The following is a 20,018-nucleotide window of genomic DNA, read 5'->3' as shown; positions in this document are numbered from 1 at the left end:
GGTATTGGTACCAAAATAGACAGGTAGATCAATGGTACAGAATAGAGGACATGGACACAAACCCAAATAAATACAATTTTCTCATACTAGACAAAGGGGCCAAAAATATGCAATGGAGAAAAGATAGCCTCTTCAACAAATGGTGCTGGGAAAACTGGAAATCCATATGCAACAGAATGAAACTAAATCCCTATCTCTCACCCTGCACAAAACTCAACTCAAAATGGATCAAGGACTTCGGAATTAGACCAGAGACCCTGCATCTTATAGAAGAAAAAGTAGGTACAAACCTTCAACTTGTTGGCTTAGGATCAGACTTCCTTAACAGGACTCCCATAGCACAAGAAATAAAAGCTAGAATCAACCACTGGGATAGATTCAAACTAAAAAGCTTTCTCTCAGCAAAGGAAACTATCAGTAATGTGAAGAGAGAGCCTACAGAGTGGGAGAATATCTTTGCCACTCATATTTCAGATAGAGCGCTAATTTCCAGAATCTATAAAGAACTCAAAAAACTCTACACCAAGAATACAAATAATCCAATCAACAAATGGGCTAAGGAAATGAACAGACACTTCACAGAAGATGTACAAGCAATCAACAGATATATGAAAAAATGTTCAACATCTCTAGTAATAAGAGAAATGCAAATCAAAACCACCCTAAGATTCCATCTCACCCCAATTAGAATGGCGATTATCAAGAACACAAGCAACAACAGGTGTTGGCGAGGATGTGGGGAAAAAGGTACACTCATACATTCCTGGCGGGGTTGCAAATTAGTGCAGCCACTCTGGAAAGCAGTATGGAGATTCCTCAGAAAGCTTGGAATGGAACCACCATTTGACCCAGCTATCCCACTCCTTGGCCTATACCCAAAGGACTTAAAATCAGCATACTACAGAGATACAGCCCCATCAATGTTCATAGCTGCTCAATTCACTATAGCCAGATTGTGGAACCAACCTAGATGCCCTTCAGTTGATGAATGGATAAAGAAACTGTGGCATATATATACAATGGAATATTACTCCACCACGAAGAATGATAAAATTATGGCATTTGCAGGCAAATGGATGAAATTGGAGAATATCATGCTAAGTGAGTTAAGCCAATCTCAAAAAACTAAAGGACGAATGATCTCGCTGATAAGCGGATGAGGACATATGGGGGGGGGTAGGAGGGGTTAGCATTAGGGTTAGGGTTAGGTTTAGGGTTAGGGACAAGGAGGGTGGTAAGAATGGAGGAAGGAAGGACTGTATAGAGGGAAAAGGGGTGGAAGGAATGGGGGGAAGGGAAAAAACAACAGAATGAATCAAGCAACATTGCCCTATGTAAATTTATGATTTTTAATAAAAAATAGATACCAGAAATTTCAGTTCAAGATAAAATTTAAAAATTTTTGAAAGAGAAAAAAGATTAATATTTTTATTTTTACAGACTGCATTTTGATTCATTGTACACAAATGGGGTACATCTTTTCTTTTCTATGGTTGTGCACGATGTAGATTCATACCATTCATGTATCATACATGTAGAGTAATGATGTCTGTCTCATTCCACCACTTTTCATAGCTCTGCCACCACCCCTCTCATTTCCCTCTATGTAATCTAAAGTTCCTCTGTTCTTTTATCCCCACCCCCCGCTCCCATTATCTATCTATCATCATCCACTTATCAGGGAAAACATTCGGCCTTTGGTTTTTTTGGGATTGACTTACTTCACTTAGCATGATGCTCTCCAATTCCATTCATTTACCTGCAAATGCCATAATTTTATTTTTCTTTATGGCTAAATAATATTCCACTGAGTATATATTACAGTTTCTTTATCCATTCATCTGTAGAAGGGCATCTAGGTTGGTTCCAAATTTAGCTATTGTGAATTGAGCTGCTATAAACATTGACGTGGCTGTGTTACTGTACTATGCTTTTAAGTCCCTTGGATATAAACCGAGGAATGGGATAACTGGGTCAAACAGTGGGTCCATTCCAAGTTTTCTGAGGACTTGCCATACTGCTTTCCGGAGTGGCTGCACCAATTTGCAACTCCACCAGCACTGTACAAGTCTACCTTTTTCCCCACATCCACACCAACACCTATTATTTCTTGTGTTCTTGATAATAGCCATTCTAATTGGAGTAAGATGAAATCTTAAGAGTAGTTTTAATTTGCATTTCTCTAATTACTAGAGATGTTGAATACTTTTTCATATATTTGTTAATCACCTGTGTATCTTCTTCTGTACGGTGTCTGTCCAGTTCCTTGGCCCATTTATTGATTGAGTTCTTTGTATTTTTGGTGTAAAGTTTTGTAAGTTGTCTAATATCTAAAGGGGAAAACATACTGGGCATGCCAGGTAAGTCCTATTCCACATTTCTGTATAACACCTTGTGTTTTGATGCCCAGCTTGGCCATTTGGTGCTATGGAACTTTGAGGATATCACTGATAATATTTCTTGAACTTCGTTTCATCATGTCTACAAAAAATTAACTACAGTAGATACTGCAGAATTCATAGGAGCATGGTCCAAGCATCTGGTTATTCTTTTTTTTTTTAAAGCTCTCCAGGTGATTCTAATGAAAAACTAAGTTCAGAAGCCCCTGCATTAGATAAAACCTAAGGTTTTATAGTTGTATTTTATACTTGCATACTCCAAACCACCATAAACTCAAACTGAAATTTATACTTCCAAATATTTTCTATCACTCAAATTACATGGCAGATGCTATGTGTATAGAAGTTTCTCAATAAATATTAAATAATTCTAAGAACAGACACTTTTGTTAAAAATGAAGAGAAATAAAACTTTGGGGAAGTTAATAGACCATAATCAGTGGCAGAACCTGGGGAAGGTTTTTATTATCCTAGAACCTTACATGATACAGTGTCTTCTATTTTAGCTATCAGTGCTGTATTTTCCATGTGTGTACAACTTTTTATGTCCTGTAATTCACTCTGTTACTTCTGGGCAAGATACTATCATAGTCATGACATAATATTTTCATACACTTTTTCATTTAAACTTAAGAAGGACAATCCAGTAGGGCTGTAGGTCTTGAATGAGAAGTTCATTCTGTCAGTCCCTGGAGCACCTGACTATACTTTATTTCTGTCCTAGAACTTTAAATTTGGGTCAATAAACAAAGTTGGCTGACTTGGATAGTCTTGCTCTGATATAATTAGTGACACTTTAATTACTTAACTATTTGCCTATGATTTTTAGAACCTAATCAAATAAGTTTAGTATACATAACAGAGTGGGTACCTCTCGTACAGCCCTGTGCAGCCCTATCAGAAAGATTCCACAGCAGTTACAAAGCTGAGCGATGAGGGTAGCAGGGTCGTTCCAGTCCTTCACCTAGAATTCTGAGGAGGATAACTGGTCAACTATAAAAGAAGAGTCTCCACCCATGAAGTTTGATTGTGACCAATTTTATTTTATATCTGCATTCTTGTGTACTTTATGGTAATGTAGAGTTCATCCAATATTTATTTTTGCATATTTAAAAAAGTCTCAAAGCAATACTTTTATACACAACGTCTTCCCAATAGTAGTCAACTTTGGAGATGATTTATACTGTAGCCTCAAAGATGCAAGAACAATGAAGCAAATCTCAATGCCTGCTAAGTTTTTAACAGATACCTGTAACCATGTGGAGCATAAAGCTCAAGATCTTCAGTCCTTTGAAATAACTCTTCATCTAAAGCAAAAGAAATAAGCTTTGGAAAAGTTCAATTTTGAACCCCTCATGTCACCTTTTGTAAAAAAATCTTTATGTGTTTTAAGTTGTAGAATTCATGCATTTGCTATTTTTTGCTGTTTTAGGCATGGCTAAATCATAACATTTTTAAGGTCTAATTTTTGGTATATGATTATTTCTCAAAATAACCTATGAAAACTATATCTAAAGGTTGGCGCCTTGACACATGCAGTGCATTTAACATGCACAGTGTTCTAAATCCACTCTGTTCTAAACATCATATCATCAACCAGAAGGTGGATTCATTAATGGATCTCAACAAGGCTCTCATCTGAGAACTGAAATAGCAGAGATGAAGAGACTTACATGTTTGTCATATCAAAGAGGTAATCATTTGCAACTTTACAACCTTCTAAGATAAAAGATTGTATATCTTCAATTACTTCATTTAACTAAAATGTGGCTTGAAAAAACATAGCCTTCTGGATATAAAGCATCCTGTTAACATTGCTGTTGAGTACCTTGTTTTATTTTTTTTGGTATATTTGCATATCACATCCAGGGCTACAAATTTTCCACAGTGCTTTCTGCCTCTTTCAAGTATAATAAAAGTAGAAATCTATAGAAGCTCTAAGGTTAAACAAACTGTACATTATACAAAAATTTAACTTAATTTACAGACAGTTAAAAAGTATTGGCAATGCCCTTTACAAATCTTAGCAAAGATTCATCACAAACGATGTTACAATCTATATATGTGGTCATCACCATACAAATGCCATTTAGATTTATGTGGTGCAGAACAGACTTATGTGTTAAATGTACTCATGTAGAATCAGCACTTTGTACCATAGACATTTCTTTTAAAGTAACAGTATTGTCAATGGTAATCTAAGGTACAGGATTTTCTTATTGCATATTTATTGATGCTGAGGCAGTTAGTTATGATACAATAATGCAATATCCATAATTATTTTAAATAAACAAAACATTTTTCTTGCCAACGATATAAAGAATATTTTTTCCTAAAATCACACAGAACACTGCTACATACAATTTTACACAAATACTGAAAGACATGATCTTAAGGCATCTGCTAGAAAAGCAGATGTGCATATTTATATGAACTAAATTATGAAAGAAAAATATATTGCACAAAATCCTATTATTTTGTAAAATAAAATACATCTCAGCCTAAATGTACATAATTCCCTATTCCTTAACCAGACCATAATTTTAACTGCTTTGCTCCAAACAACTCTGCCTCTTAAAGAAGCATTAAGAAACATGCACTAACCCTATTATTGGGCTCCACATAGAAAAAATGTCAGTACTGACAGGGTTTTTAAAAACTTTCCTACATTAAAATTGCTTTGGGGGAATTAAACTTGGAGATTCATTTTACATTCCTGAATTTATACTCTCATTTACAAATCTCTTCTTAGATTCAGATTCTTTGATGCCAAACAAAATGGAGTTGTCATTAGAAAATTTATTCATGAAAGGAATCAATCTCCTGAAAATCCAGATAAAGAATGAAGATCTACTGACTATAACAATATTCATTTTTCTCCTCTTCTTCTCCATTTTATTTAACAAATGATTCCTTAGCTTTCCTAGATCCTGGTATTAGAATATTATCATAGAATCCTAATAACAGCATTGTCACTTACAGTTTTAATTTAAATGGAAGGGACTGTTTCTTTATAAGAGAAGCCTCTTATAAAGAAAAGAGAAAAAAGTAAAAACTGGATTCTTATTAACGTGATCGAATTCTTATCACACCTTCAGTTCTTACTAAACTGAATAAAGTGGCCCTAGGCATGAAAGGAGCATCATTCCCCACAGAGGACCCTGTGCCACCTGCTTATCTGAAAGAAAATCAGGTACACAAGGACACACAGTCTCTGAACGGTATCTTAGCAGCATTATTGTAATTAGCATCATGATTAGGAAAGTTAACGAAATCAGATATGGTACTTTAGTTCTGTACTTAGAACATGCTTAGATTAAGTTCATTTTATAAGAACATCTTTCTTGGTGTTAGAATCTTGGCCTGGTACCTTCTAAGCAAAGCACATTATATTATTATTATTATTATTAATTATTTCAATACACTTGCAATTCCTTTTCCTTTATAATTGATTCTTTTCAGAGCACGAACTGTGTTAATTATTTTATTTCCCCTACAACCCTCAGTTATCGTACCTTGCACATGACTGGTAAAAGAGTCCATAAATATTTTGAAAATGAAGGAATTATTAGTTTTGAGTTGGAAAAATAATCATGCTGTATTTTGGTTGCCTAAGATTTGCTAAATTAGGTAATCATAAAGATACGCCACTTAGCGTAAATTTTCACTTAACAATCAACAGCCCCTAAATTTATAAACTATTTCTCTAGTCTCCTGAAAGACCATGGATGAAATCTAAGGGCAAAACAATAAAAGCTAGAGCAGGATTCAGGAAGAATCATGACTCAGTTTAGAGGCCATATGAAAGATTATATTACATAGTCAAAAGTCACTAAATTTATACAATTTTGTTGTAGAGGAAGTACTGCTTTTTTGAAAAACAATTTCAAACAGTGAGGGAAACTTTGTATCTGGTTTAGTTACAACAGAAAATATGGGCACAGTAGAAAATAAAACTCTTTATTTCAGATTTACCCTAATTTCTCTTCATTCACAGTGTATCTATCTTAATACTGGGAAGGTAGTTTACAAGCAGACTGAGTACTCAGAACTTAAATATTTTGAGAAGTCAATATTTGCTATTAGTCTTCTGGATTTTTTTTTTTTTTTTTTTTTTAGGAATAAGAGGGAGAATTTTATTTTTGCTTTTGTCTTTAGCAGAGTAAAACAGCTAATTTAGAATGCAAAAATAAGGCACAAATCACTTTAAAATTCCTTAAGACAATTAAGTTATTTGTGAGTGGCTAAGTATCCTCAAAACAACATAGTATTACAGCCAAACTTCTTGTGAGGTGACTGAAAGTCAGGAAAAGAATGTAGATTTTTTTTTTATTAAGAAGTGGACTGAAACCCCAATCTGGTCTGTTACACTCATCATCATCTCGTTCTGAAGAGAGGGGAAAAAAAACACCTCTTTTCAAAATTTGTATTGCAAGGTGGCTTTGTATTCTTTCACAAATGATGGAGCATTTGCCAAGCAGAGTAAACCTCAGAGTAGCCTTTTTTCTTTCTCAATTAAAACAGCTCTTCTGATATATGGACTTCTTTTACTGCATATTTCAATAAAGGAAATTAGAGTTTGTAATGAACATATAAAGGCAAACATTGACAAGAACACTGAATCTATAAAAGCATAAGGATTAAACACTTTTTCCTTAGTAACAGAACCCATTTTTATAGGGAAAACAAGCTTCATCTTCTTTTACAATTATGAATGGTCATCCCAATTATAATATATTCATTTAATTTTGAAAAGCAGTTTTTAAAAATATTGATCATTTTCTTTAAAAGTAACCCGAATAAATAATTCTAAGCAATGTTTTAAACAAACCTACTTTAAGAATTTTAACTGAAATTACACTCCTTCAATAGATATTTGAAATATAGTCTTATTGGAGTTCTTGAATGGTTTCTCATACTTTTTTTTTTTTTTTTTAAAGAAAGGCATTTAAAAAAAAATATAATCATGACTGGGGCTACGGAGAATAGGTATACAGAGTATAGATATAACAAATTAGCCATAATATCACTAGGGCTCTTTTCTGATTATACCTGGCAGTCTAGCCTACCATGAAGTAATCAAGTAATTTAGATGAATTACAAAGCCTAATAGTAAATTTGAGGGAGACGCATTCCCATGAAGAATTCCAAATGATTTATTCAGATATTCCTCTGCCTAAAGGAGATGAAGCCTAACTCCTGAAGAGTGGAAGTCTCATACTGACTTCCTTCCAAAGTCCACCGCATAGAAAGGGTGATAGAAAGTAAATTAATCGTGGAGAAGCCTGACAAATTCCAGGGTGTTAAAGGGAACATAAACATTCACAAAACATGATACAATGTGATGAAAGTGACATTTTACTTCTGTGATATTTTTCCCCCAAACCCATCATTCTACTGTGATTAGAAGGAAAAAAATCAGACAAATTCCAAGAGAGGGGTACTCTGAAATATATCTGACCAATACTTCTCAAAACTGTCAAGGTCATCAAAAACAAGCAAACTGCCATAGCCAAGAAGAGCCTGTGGAAACATAGCAATTAAATGTAACATGGTGTCCTGGATGGGATCCTGGAACAGAAAACATACATTAGGGAAAAACTGTAGAAATCTGAATAAAGTATGGACTATTAATACTGGTTCATAATTGTGGCAAATATATCCCACTAATGTGAGATGCTAATAATATAAGGAAACTAAGTACAGGGATATGTGGGAACTCTCTGAACTGTCCTTGCAATTTTTCTATAAATCTAAAACTTCTACATACAAAATCAGTTATTTAAAAAAATAAATCCGAGATAATGATATGAAGCATTTTGATTGGAAATGATTAGCTAAGAAAAAAGACATGAAAAATTTTTATCCAGACACGTTTACATTGCATTTGGCCTTCTTGCAGTGAACCCCTAGCTAGCAAAGGCATAGAGAGAGACAGTGAAAATGTTGTAAGTGTCTCATTTGTAAACAGAAGTCATTAACTTCACATTGCAATTCAGCACTTTATATATTTCACTGAGTGAAAGGTTAATTTATAGCTTTATACCTTTTGGAAAACATGGCTGCAGTGTCCTTATAAAAGCAAATTAAATATTTCCACAAGAGAGCTTTTAAACATTGAAAAAATGAATTTTGATCTTAAATTGATGAGTAGAAAAAGGCATTATTGCTCTGAAGAACAAAATAACTTAGCTCTCAAAGTTTACACATAATTTCATACATTAGTAAAGTATGCTTAATATAGTTTTAAGATTAAGGCAATTAGTGGGTTAACAATTTCATCAGTTTCAGGCTAGTTTTGACATCCTGATCAGGTTCATGCTCAACCAAGTTAGTACAACAGCTACTGGTTATGTGCAAGGATTATATATGCATACTTAGTTTAAATAAATGAATGGCATTAAGCACCAAATACTGGGAAATCATATGTTCAATACTCACTTTCAACGAACATACAAACTAGTACCTGATTTAATAGCACAGTAGAAGAATTCACTTTACAATTTAAAATCGGAAAACATATACATCCACAAGATGAATAAGTGGGGGAAATGTTTGTTCCAAATAAAAAAAAATTAAATAGTAGTAAGAGTTATCATTCCTACAAATGATTTTACTACATAAATTTCAGGCAATCCCAAAATGTCTCCATAGAAGCTTAGATGCAAGTGACTGACCCTTAATTGATGACTTAAGCTTGGTTTCCCCTTGTATTTTCCTCTGAAATGGTTAAGCTTCCTTGGAAGTTAGATGACATGTGACATAATGACACTACTTCATGGAGCAGTCCAATATCTTCTGAAGTCTCTTTGACTTTCCCTTCTTTCTCCCAAGGAACGAAAGTAGATGGACGTCGCCCAAGGCTGGGTGCAAGCAGATCATCTGAAATCTGGCTTAGTGTTTCCTTCTTTTCTTTTCTTCCTTTATCAGTCTGGGGCATTTCAGTGGCAGTTAATGGAAAACTCAATCCTGCAGTAATTGCTGGTTTTTCCACCAGAGTAGAGCTACTCATGTTGTCAGCACTGAGGTGTTTTTCACTGTTTTCCTCTTTCAGGATGAAAAGAGAATCTGTGAAGCCACTAGAGGAAACCCTCTTCCTGGGAGATGGAGGGAGGTGTTTGCCATGGAGAGCACTATCATCCTGCCCAAGATTCCACTCTGTTTGATCACCAGAACCACCACAAAGGAGGGCCAGGTTGTTCTCACTAGGAGCATTGGATTTATTCTGAAAGAATAACAAATTCAGAACACTTTTAATGAGATCATAACATAACTTTAGCAACATTTTTTCCATTTTGAAATCAATGTTCTTATCTTTTACGACTGGCAACTTGAAGTTCTTCCCAGAGGGACTATATTACTGACAGTTATTCTGACACTTCCAAAATGGTTCTTTGAACAGGAATGAAATGGGACGGACTTTGGTCTCCATATCCTTGTAATTGTCACCTGTCAAATTCAAACTACAGCATATAGTTCATGCCAAGTTCTGGAGTCTCTCACAATCAGAACAGGGTTGCCATTGCTCATACTGTTATCCCTCATGTATTTAAAGCATTTAGTTCAATTTGTTTTATTTAAAAAAAAAAAAATTTATACCAGGAATTGAACTCAGGGTTGTTTAAAAACTGAGACACATCCCCAACATTCCCCGCCCCTTTTTAATATTAGAGTTGCTTTGGGCCTCCTTAAGTTGCTAAGGATGGCCTTGAACTTGAGATATTCCTGCCTCAGCCTCCTGAGCTGCTGGGATTACAAGTGTGCAATATTATACCTGGCTTTAGTTTGATTTTATTTAAAACACTGTTCATTTTGGAAACAAGATGATGGAAAATGACTTGAACAAACCCATTTATTATATTCTTCTGAAAACCCAGGAAACAAAAGAAAAAGATAGTAACATTTAACATTTTAAAAATTCCCCCAAAGAAGACAACTATAAAATTAAATTGTAAAAAATATTACTGCCAGACAAAATAATTTCAATAAATACCAACAATCACCAGAATTGGGTAAGTGAAAGGGAAAATATAGAAATTTATTATTAGAAATCATTCTCAGTGATTAAATTTTATCAGTTTTGAGGCTTGTACACCTATTTAGAGGTTAAATGCTTTTACCAACTAAGATTATAAGATCAGGCAATCACAGCAAGGGTAAGGATGTTTTCATTCACTTTTGTAAGCTGAATGGTCAACTAACCGTAGGTTTGTAATCAATATCATCCATTGATCGAAAGAAATCCAAGCTCTTTGCAGCTGCCAGCTTTCCTTGATCCGAGCTGTGTGTGCTCAGTGTGTCGAGGATCTCTCCTAACAAGTCCATTTCACCTGAATAAGGAATCATTGCTTTTGTTTCAACGGAGTCATCACTTTCATAAAAATAAGCAGAAGCTTCCTCACCATCTTCAGAAGATAACCTGAAGAAAATAAAACATGCAGTAGTAGGTGGACACCCTGAGATGCTGTGTGTCAGCTCACTGACTGCATTCAATCAATGAGATGGTTTTAAATCCACAGTGGCATTCCAGTGGAATAACACAAAAGCAGTAACTGGATCATGGCCTAATTCTTCATTGTTTTTTATGTACCAATTCAAGTACTGGAAATTTAAGTACCTGCATTAAGTACCAACAGTTTCCCGTACCTTAGCCATCTAGAAGAAGCAGCAGGGCTTTTCATACAGTTTAATCCTGTGGGATTGGACCCTTTACTTTAGAACTATTAGCCTGAACACTTAGAAAGTTTGTAATGGCCCAAATTCACTTTCACTATTTTTATATAGTTTTCCTTCTCTTTACTCACCTTATTTTATAGAGGAATGTATATTTCTTTAGATAACACATTTATTTAATGTAGAGAAAGACTGCCTATTTTGTCATTCCATATCTTAAAATTGTTAAAAAGTTAAATGTATACTATCATAATTTTAACATTTGTACTAAATTTTCCTCTTCTGATATTATCCTATACTGAAGTGTCTCCCTCAATTCAATTTGCTTCAAATTGATTCCTCATATTTAACTTGCCCCTTTCAGCATGAGGGTAAGAGCCTAATTTAGGAGTCTTCTTATTTTTTTACCTTTATCTATATGTCTTCTTTATCACCATCCCAGACAGTAAAGTCTCTAGACATTGCTGCTTTCCAAGAACAAGGCATTTCAGGCCTATCTTTCTTTCCTGTCCCAAGACATTCTCCACAAAGTTCCCAAGAGCACGGTTTACTTTTGGGGAAGGACACTGCAAGGGACTGAGCTCCAGCAGTGCACAGTCTCTGAGACAGCCTTTGTGACCTAAGGCTCTGCCAGCAAGCCATGCCCTCGAGAACACCACACTCCACCACTTACTTGCTTGCTCTTTCAATGTCGTTGTCATCGTCGTCATACAGAACACCATCGAGGCTCTTAAGAGGCCTTTTTAAGTGTGCCTAGAGAGAAATTGAACATAGTTTAAAATAAATATCTTCAGACAATTTTAAAGGAACAACATGATTTTATCAGGAACACTTTTTAAAAATATGCATTCAAATTTCTTGAATGTTACCCAGTAATTTGGCAATTGGGAAAGAAAAATGAAAGAAATCAGGCAATATTCATCTCAACACTTCACAGCTCTGCAAACTAATAACTAAAAATAAGTCACTGGACTGACACACAAACACACACACACATGCACATGCATGCACACAGTTGCAAAGACCTTGATTTAAGCATATTTGACTTAATATCAATTGTACTCCCATCATGCACCTAAAATACAATATTAACAATCATCAATATTTGCCTAACTTATTTCTTTTATTCCCCACTCCTACCAATCCCAAGTATTTTAGAGCAGTGCTTCTCAATCCCTAGTGTGTATATAAATCTCTTAGTGATTTATAAAAAGATAAATGTAGGTTCTGGTTCTACAGAGGTTCTGGGGCTCTTGATAATTATAGTGACTTACAATGACCACTGGCTAAGTCCATCATTTCATGAAGAGCTGAAGAATCATGCTTTCTAGAGCATTCCTTCTATATTTATTTGCTGGAATTCTCTAAAGAACAACTTTCTTTAGCTACACCGAAGTGCAATGTGAACAGGAAAAAAAAAAAAAAAAAAAGATCGCCAACTGTTATTTAAAATTTTCAGAGTAATGAGTTATTCCCCTAACAATTTCTAAAAGTTGAGCCATAAGAGCATTTTATAGGAGTCACATATACTTAATATGATTCAATATACCAAGGTTATTATTATTCTTGTTGTTCAAACTGCCCCATTTTTTATTTATACCATGATATGTGTGTGTGTGTGTGTGTGTGTGTGTGTGTGTGTGTGTTTGTGTGTTTGTGAACACAGGGGTGCTTAGCAACTGAGTTACATCCCCAGCCCTTTTTTCATTTTTTAAATTTTGAGACAAGGTCTTGCTAAGTTTCTCAGAGCCACACTAACTTGCAGAAGCTGGTTTTGAACTTGTGACCTCCTGCCTCAGTTTTCCAGCCACTGGGATTACAGGAATGTGCCATCACACATGGCTATACCACGATTTTTTTTTTAAATTTATTTTTATTGTAAACAAATGTGATACATTTTGTTTCTTTTTGTACATGGAGTAACAGCATACCATTTGCATATTCATATATTTACATAGAGTAATGATGTTTGACTCATTCCGTTATTTTTTTCCTTCCCCCCCACCCCTCCCACCTCTCTTTTCCCTCTATACAGTCCCTCCTTCCTCCATTCTTGCCCCCCTCCCACCCTCCATTACGTGTGATCATCCACTTATCAGCGAGATCATTCGTCTTTTGGATTTTTGAGATTGGCTTATCTCACTTTGCATGATATTCTCCAATTTCATCCATTTGCCTGCAAATGCCATAATTTTATTATTCTTTATAGCTGAGTATTATTCCATTGTACATATATACCACAGTTTCTTTATCCATTCAATAACTGAAGGGCATCTAGGTTGGTTCCATAGTCTGGCTATTGTGAAATGAGCAGCTATGAACATTGATGTGGCTGTATCTCTGTAGTATGCTGATTTTAAGTCCTTTTGGGTATAGGCCGAGGAGTGGGATAGCTGGGTCAAATGGTAGGTCCATTCCAAGTTTTCTAAGGAATCTCCACACTGCTTTCCAGAGTGGCTGCACTAATTTGCAGTCCCACCAACAATGTATGAGTGTGCCTTTTTCCCCACATCCTCTCCAACACCTACTGTTGCTTGTATTCTTGATAATTGCCATTTATACCATGATTTTGATTTAAAAATAGTCTTGTTTTAGAGATATTGCTGAAATATTCACAGATTAAATTATATGCTGTTGATTTTCTACTTCAAAATAATATAGTGGTGGAAGAAGGAGCATGCAACAGCTGATCATTACTGAAGCTACATGAAAGAAACCTGGGAATTTTTAAGAAGTGTGTCTTTACTACTACATGTTTGAAATATTTCAAAATAAAACTTTAAAAAATTATCCCATCTTCTATCAATGGTAGCTCTTTCAAGTTGATTCCTGTGTTCTTTGACATGACCTCAGAAAAGAATCCTGGTTTCTCCAAATGGGAAATGCCTTTAAGGCTAGAATCTGGATGTAACAGGGCTTTAGAATGCATGCAATGGTTCTAGATAGACACCAGTGAACTTGAATGTGGACACTTCCGCTAAGAAACCACAGGGGAACAACTTTCTGTCTTCTTATTTTTATTTTCCAACCCAGATAACTGCCTTCATTTATTACACCCCAAAATAACAAGCAAGTTTCTGAAACCTACAGCCCTGATCCCTCCTTCTCTACTCCTCTTTGTTCCCCATAAGGTTGGTTATTAGAAATGTATTTGGGGAGGCAACAGGGGACATATAGCTCAGTGGTAAAGCACTTGCCTAGCCCACACCAAGCCCTGAGTTCAATCTGTACCACTGCAAAAAAAAAAGACAGAAAAGGGGACCTAAAACCATATTATCACTTTATTGTCTTACTACTATGAGTTGGAGGTTCATGAGTTAAGTGAAAATTTGCAGAATGACCACTCACAACCTTATTTCTGTGGGGAAAATATATTTCACCCTTTCCCGCAACTCACAAAATATACAATTCTTTCTTTCTAAAGACAAGACATTATTATTGCGTTTTACCCTGTATATGGTTAGCATTATGCCAGAGAGTTGGTCTTGCATTTAACTTTTGATGAAAGAAATCAAAATTTAAAAGAACTAAAAAAACTATAAGGATCTGGGATTTTATATTGCTATTTGTTAAGAATAAATACAAGACGATCAGGCAATAAATATATTTATGAAGTATTTTACAAAGCACTCTTACATACACACATGGTTAGGTCCTGGGAATAGAGAGTTGAATTAATTAAATGTTTTCATGAAGCCACTCACTCAGGCTCTAATGGAACCTGTAACAAATCTGGAAGAACCCATATAGGCTTTGTAATCTGCCCAAAGTCACACACAGCCAAAAATAGGAACTGGAAAACAGAATCCATTGTGTTCCAAGTTCTTAGTTCATTTTCTTACATAACAGTTACCTTTATAGCCTACAGCTGCCTGCATATATCATAGCTCTTGATTTTGTTTCAATTTCAACTTTTTTTAATGAAGCTACTGTTTTGTGTTTTTTCCCCAAAATCTATAGTACCTAAGTCATAACACGGGTTTCACAGGCACGTGTGAATTTGGGTTTCATATTTCCTACCTAAACCAGGATTCATCACTTCTATAAGGAAATGGTGATGAATTTTCACAACAGAATTACAGTTAGAAAGAAAAATAACTAATATGTTAATAATTTTCCTGTATGTGACTGTTAACCTTTGTCTAGTAGAACTAGTGAGTTTTGTATCTGGTAGCATTTTGATACTCCTGACAACCTATGGACTGTCCTTTTTACCATCTCACTGATTTCCTCACTAATTAGCTAAATAAAATGAGTCATAATTTTTCTCTTTGATATGAAGTTATCCTTTGTTATAGGCAGTTAATGATTTCTGAATATATGACTATCTTCATACAAAGTAGGTAGTTTCTGTTGAATATTTATTCCATGAGTTAAACAACTAGAAAGAAAATATACTCTCCTGACTGACTGACGTAAGCATTTTTCAGGGTCCACAGGGTGCAGATGAGTGTTATATTAATTCCTTCAACAAAGATTCCATGTGGCAGGCATTGGGCTAATGCTAGACATACGATGATAACCAAGAAGGCTCCCTGCCCTCATGGATGTTACATTCTAATAAATAAGACATGAATTAAATTAAATAATCATACAAGTAAACATAAAAATTATGACTGAAATTAACTTTTACTAAGCTATGATTGCAATTAAAGCACTTAACAGGAATTTGACCTAGCCTAAGAGATCAAGGGAAGTCTTTACCTGAAAATTTTTTTAGTTAGGCTCTAAACAGCAGGTTTTAAGTAGATGATAATAACAATTAACAATACGCACAACGTTCCTGTTGTGGGGCAATCAGGGGAAGTGTAGGGAATGAATGACAACTATCGGGTTGTTGTGAATTAACCTGTTGGGACACAGGACTCTTCAAGGCACCCATTACATTTAGCAGTTACTTTTTTGATCACTAGATGGCAGACACACCCTAAAAAGGCAAAAGGCTGGATAAATTTAAATGCATGGTGGTTATATGAAGGTGGAGGGGGTTGGAGATCTAGCAAGCAAGTGAGAACTTGGTAGGAGGGAGATAGGCAAGGAAGAGATCCAAGACTTGTAGGTCAGAAAATGAAGAATGACCTTAAGCTACTTAATCAAATCTCAATTGTGAACCTACTGAAAGCAAGGTAATAGCCACAACTCAGTTTTCTTTCCATTCTTAGTATCTCTTCCTTCATAAACATTCACTAAGCATGTACTGTATGCAAGCTTTCTTCTATGTTATGAAGCATATAAAAGAAATTAAAAAGATATTTCTTCTTCAGAAGACATTAAAAAATACAAGGTGAAAATGCTAAAATCCTGAATATAATAGAATAAAGATTTAAAAACTGATTCTTCTCATTGTATGAATATAATTCAATTCAGATTTTTAACAACACAGATGAAAACTTATGTAAATTTCTGATTGTACTTTATTTCAAGTAATTATGTAATGCTAGTCATAATGTCAAACAGAAACATTTCCAAAAATGAAAAGATACATCCATTCTGCAGACTAGTAATGTTAACAATATAGAACTGCAGCTACAAACTACAAGTACTAGTAAAGTCTGGGATCAAGTGATGAGGTATAAAATCTGAGGAGTGTTCGCTTCGGCTGCTTGTATACTGAAGTTGACACAATAGGAAGTTTCTGACTATACTAACACTGTGTAATACTAATACAGGTTACATAGAAGCTCTGTCATTAGCCACTGTCTTAGAAACCAGTACTATAAAAAATAAAGGCAAATTTGGGGGATGCAAAAACACTCAAAAATGAAATAAACATTTGTATATCACTTTGATACAAGAGATTAAAATGAGACAGGGAACAAGATGTAATACATCCTCAGTCAAAACTAGGTTCTGAACCCACATAATTGTAAAATAAAATTTTGCCTCCGTGAAACTGTAAAATGTAAAATATACATCTAGAATATGTGAAAATTCATGAAGTCAATACTTGAGAAAATGTATTGAAAAGGAAAGGCTATCAGTATGGGATGAAAACTATTAGAGAAGATCATGCTAGAGAAGTTAAACTTAGAGCCAAACATTGAATGAAATAAAGTTGACTGGTGAAGACAAGAAGGAAAACTATTTTATCTGAAAGAAAAACAGTAAGAAAACACAGAAAACCTCAGGGGTAGGACTAAGTCACAAAACCATACAACTCAATGTCCAACGAAACCTCAAAAAGTAAGTCTTATTTAGCCCATTAATAAAGCTAAATATTTTCTTTCTTTTCACTAGGATGGTTTCCAAAAAGTGTATCAGACTGTGGAAGGGTGAAAGTCTTCCAAGAAGCTCCAAGGAGCCAGGTGATCTTGCAGTTACCATTTCGATCACTAGATGGCAGACAAATATTAATAAGGCAAAATGCAAGGTAAATTTAAATTCTTGGTGGGGGGGGCTGAATAGGGGAGATAAGGAATACAGGCAGATGAACAAGAAAATGAAGAAAATTGAATTTTTTAGACTTCATAAAATTAAGATTCTCTTAATACATGCATTTTTGAAGGTAGATATAATCTTTGCTACTGCCCCTAATTTGGAGTTGAGGCAAATAGTTGTCCAAAAGTATTACTTTGCTCACCCCTAAGTCTGCAACAAACCCCTGGACTTATGCATTTTTTGGCCTAGGACAATAATACCTGCATGAAGCAGTATGAGAATAAATGCTGAATGCCAGATGAGGCGAGATCAAGTAGGAAGATTCTGAAGTAGTCCTGACATGTTGAGGACCCTTTCCCAATTCTCCCAGATCACAGTGATTTCTTATTCTTTATCAGCTTTATTCAGTTTATTTCTACCACTCAAATGTCTCCTGAAATACACTTTCTCGTAAAAGCAGTTTATTTCATTTTCAGTTCATTCTTATCTTACTAAGCCCTTGAGACCAAGAATCTTATCTTTTAATTTCTTTTGCTTCTAATTCCACTCTCATTTGTAATACAGAAAGCTGAAAGATAATGTCACTTCCATTCTGACAATAAGAAGGGGCTGGATAATCTAAAAAATAAATTGTAATTGTTCTTGAGCCTCTCAGGGACTTGAGCTGCTAGATAACCAAATACACTGAATTTCATATATTTCATAAATTTCATCTCTTCCAAGGATTGATGAGAGATAGGACCAGTTTCACCCTTTGCAAAACACAAGGAAAGAGAGAATTGCCATAAAACAGCAGGAACATTGAGAAAACCCAGTACCTGCACTGGCAGGGCTCCATCCTAAGGACAAGAAAATAGCAAACCATGGCAGGAAATGACATCAACAACAAAATCCAAATTTAGTGCAACTTCTGGTAGACTCAACCTCTTATACTAACAGCATTACAGAAGAATCTTGCCCATTTCTGGATGTAAACACTAATTTTTTTCCACACACTGGGTTCAGTATTGTTAAGAATTATGAGACGAAAGAAAGAAAGAAAGAAAGAAAGAAAGAAAGAAAGAAAGAAAGAAAGAAAGAGAAAGAAAGAAAGAAAGAAAGGAGGGAGGGAGGGAGGGAGGGAAGGAAGGAAGGAAGAAAAGAGAAAGAAAGAAAGAAAGAGAAAAAAAGAAAGAAAGAAAAAAAAGAAAGAAAGAAGATACACAACATACATGAATAGATTGGCTGACAGCAGAAAGATGGAATCTATTTTTAAAAAGTGAAAATGTTAGGAAAAAAGAAACAACAGGATGTGAGAACTGAATAGTTTCAAGCAGCTCATCAGCAGTTTGAAGAAAGAATCAGTGATTTTCAAAACAGGTCATTACGAATTATTCAAACTGAAACACGAAGATTAAAGAAAGCAAGAAAAATGAAGCAAAAACTATCAGCAAAATATAGAACAGGGCACCCAAGAGCTGAGGGACACTACCAACCAGTCTAATTCATTCTGCTTCTAAAATACAATAGGCATTCATTATTCCTTTTTTATTTTTTTGTGTTGGGTGTTGTGGTAGTTGATAGAATAGAAATAATATTAACTAATATTTATAAAATTTCTAGTGAGTGTTGGAAGAACAAATTGTGTCAGTATACTACATCCACAATAATTCTATGGAAGCGGACATAATTATCACCATGTCATAGACCTGAAGGCTAAGTTGCTTGGGGAGCTGAGAAAGTTGCTCAAGTTCACAAATCACCCAAGAGGCAGAGCTGGTGTTCTGGGCCAGATCCTTCCCACAAACCTTGGAATCTCTATACTCCCAGATGAGGAAGATGGTTAAAAAGTAAAAGGGAGAATGACTACAAAGGTCAAGGGAGGAAAGGCTGCCTGAATTTGTAAATGAAGGTTCTCGGAAGCCAAGAGGTAACTGATCTTGAAAATTGTAAATCAGCAAGTCCACCACACGGCAGAGGTTCAGAGGGGACTCAGGACCTTAAAAGCTGTCAACCAGCACCCACTATATATTCATATAGTTGAACTGAATTAGACTCCAGGATGCTGTGTCTATTCTGTCCACATTACGCTAATTACATTAATGGAATCTTATTTTATTTATATTAAGTCGTTCTAGTATTTGACTAAAGAAATACCCTTATTAGATTTTAGAGACAGAATGCTAGAAATCAGAACTGACCCCATTTTGCAGAGACCTTTTAATGAGCAGAGATTAGGAGGTTTAAAACCATCCTGTAAATGAAGTACTTCAGTTTCATTTCTCCAGTGTTGACCAGAGCCTATATAAAAATCCATCCTATGGCAACACTGCTGGGTACCCTAAGATGGACCCTCACTGAAGTGTGTTAATAGGTGGAAAGAAAGTCATTACTCACAGGAGGTCTCATTACTCACCTGAGTGGGTACATGCAAATGGTTACAAACAATATTTTTAAGCCAACTTTTAAAGGCTATTATATAACAAGTGATTATATTAACAATAAATATTTGAAATACTTTGTTCCATTTTTTTTTTGATTTTTCATATTTGAAAATGTAAATATTACCAATGATCTTGCAGTAACCTT

The 20,018-nt window shown here is 35.0% G+C and overlaps 1 protein-coding gene across 4 annotated transcripts in view; it reads right to left on the bottom strand.

Annotated features, from left to right (window-relative positions):
• Positions 1–6,358: 6,358 nt before the first annotated feature.
• The window catches only part of DENND1B (DENN domain containing 1B), a 232,239-nt gene continuing 218,579 nt past the window's right edge, over positions 6,359–20,018 (bottom strand). For all 4 annotated transcript variants that reach the window (XM_079107996.1, XM_079107998.1, XM_079107997.1 and 1 more), the window contains 3 exons: positions 11,746–11,825; positions 10,602–10,818; positions 6,359–9,624 (listed from right to left, as the gene is read on the bottom strand). In XM_079107996.1, coding sequence (XP_078964122.1) covers positions 9,091–9,624; positions 10,602–10,818; positions 11,746–11,825 — 831 coding nt within the window. In that variant the 3' untranslated portion in view covers positions 6,359–9,090. The remainder of the gene's footprint in view (positions 9,625–10,601; positions 10,819–11,745; positions 11,826–20,018) is intronic.

The sequence above is a fragment of the Sciurus vulgaris genome (assembly GCF_902686455.1).
Source record: "Sciurus vulgaris genome assembly, chromosome: 12".
NCBI lineage: Eukaryota > Metazoa > Chordata > Mammalia > Rodentia > Sciuridae > Sciurus > Sciurus vulgaris.
This window is presented reverse-complemented; position numbering and strand designations above follow the sequence as displayed.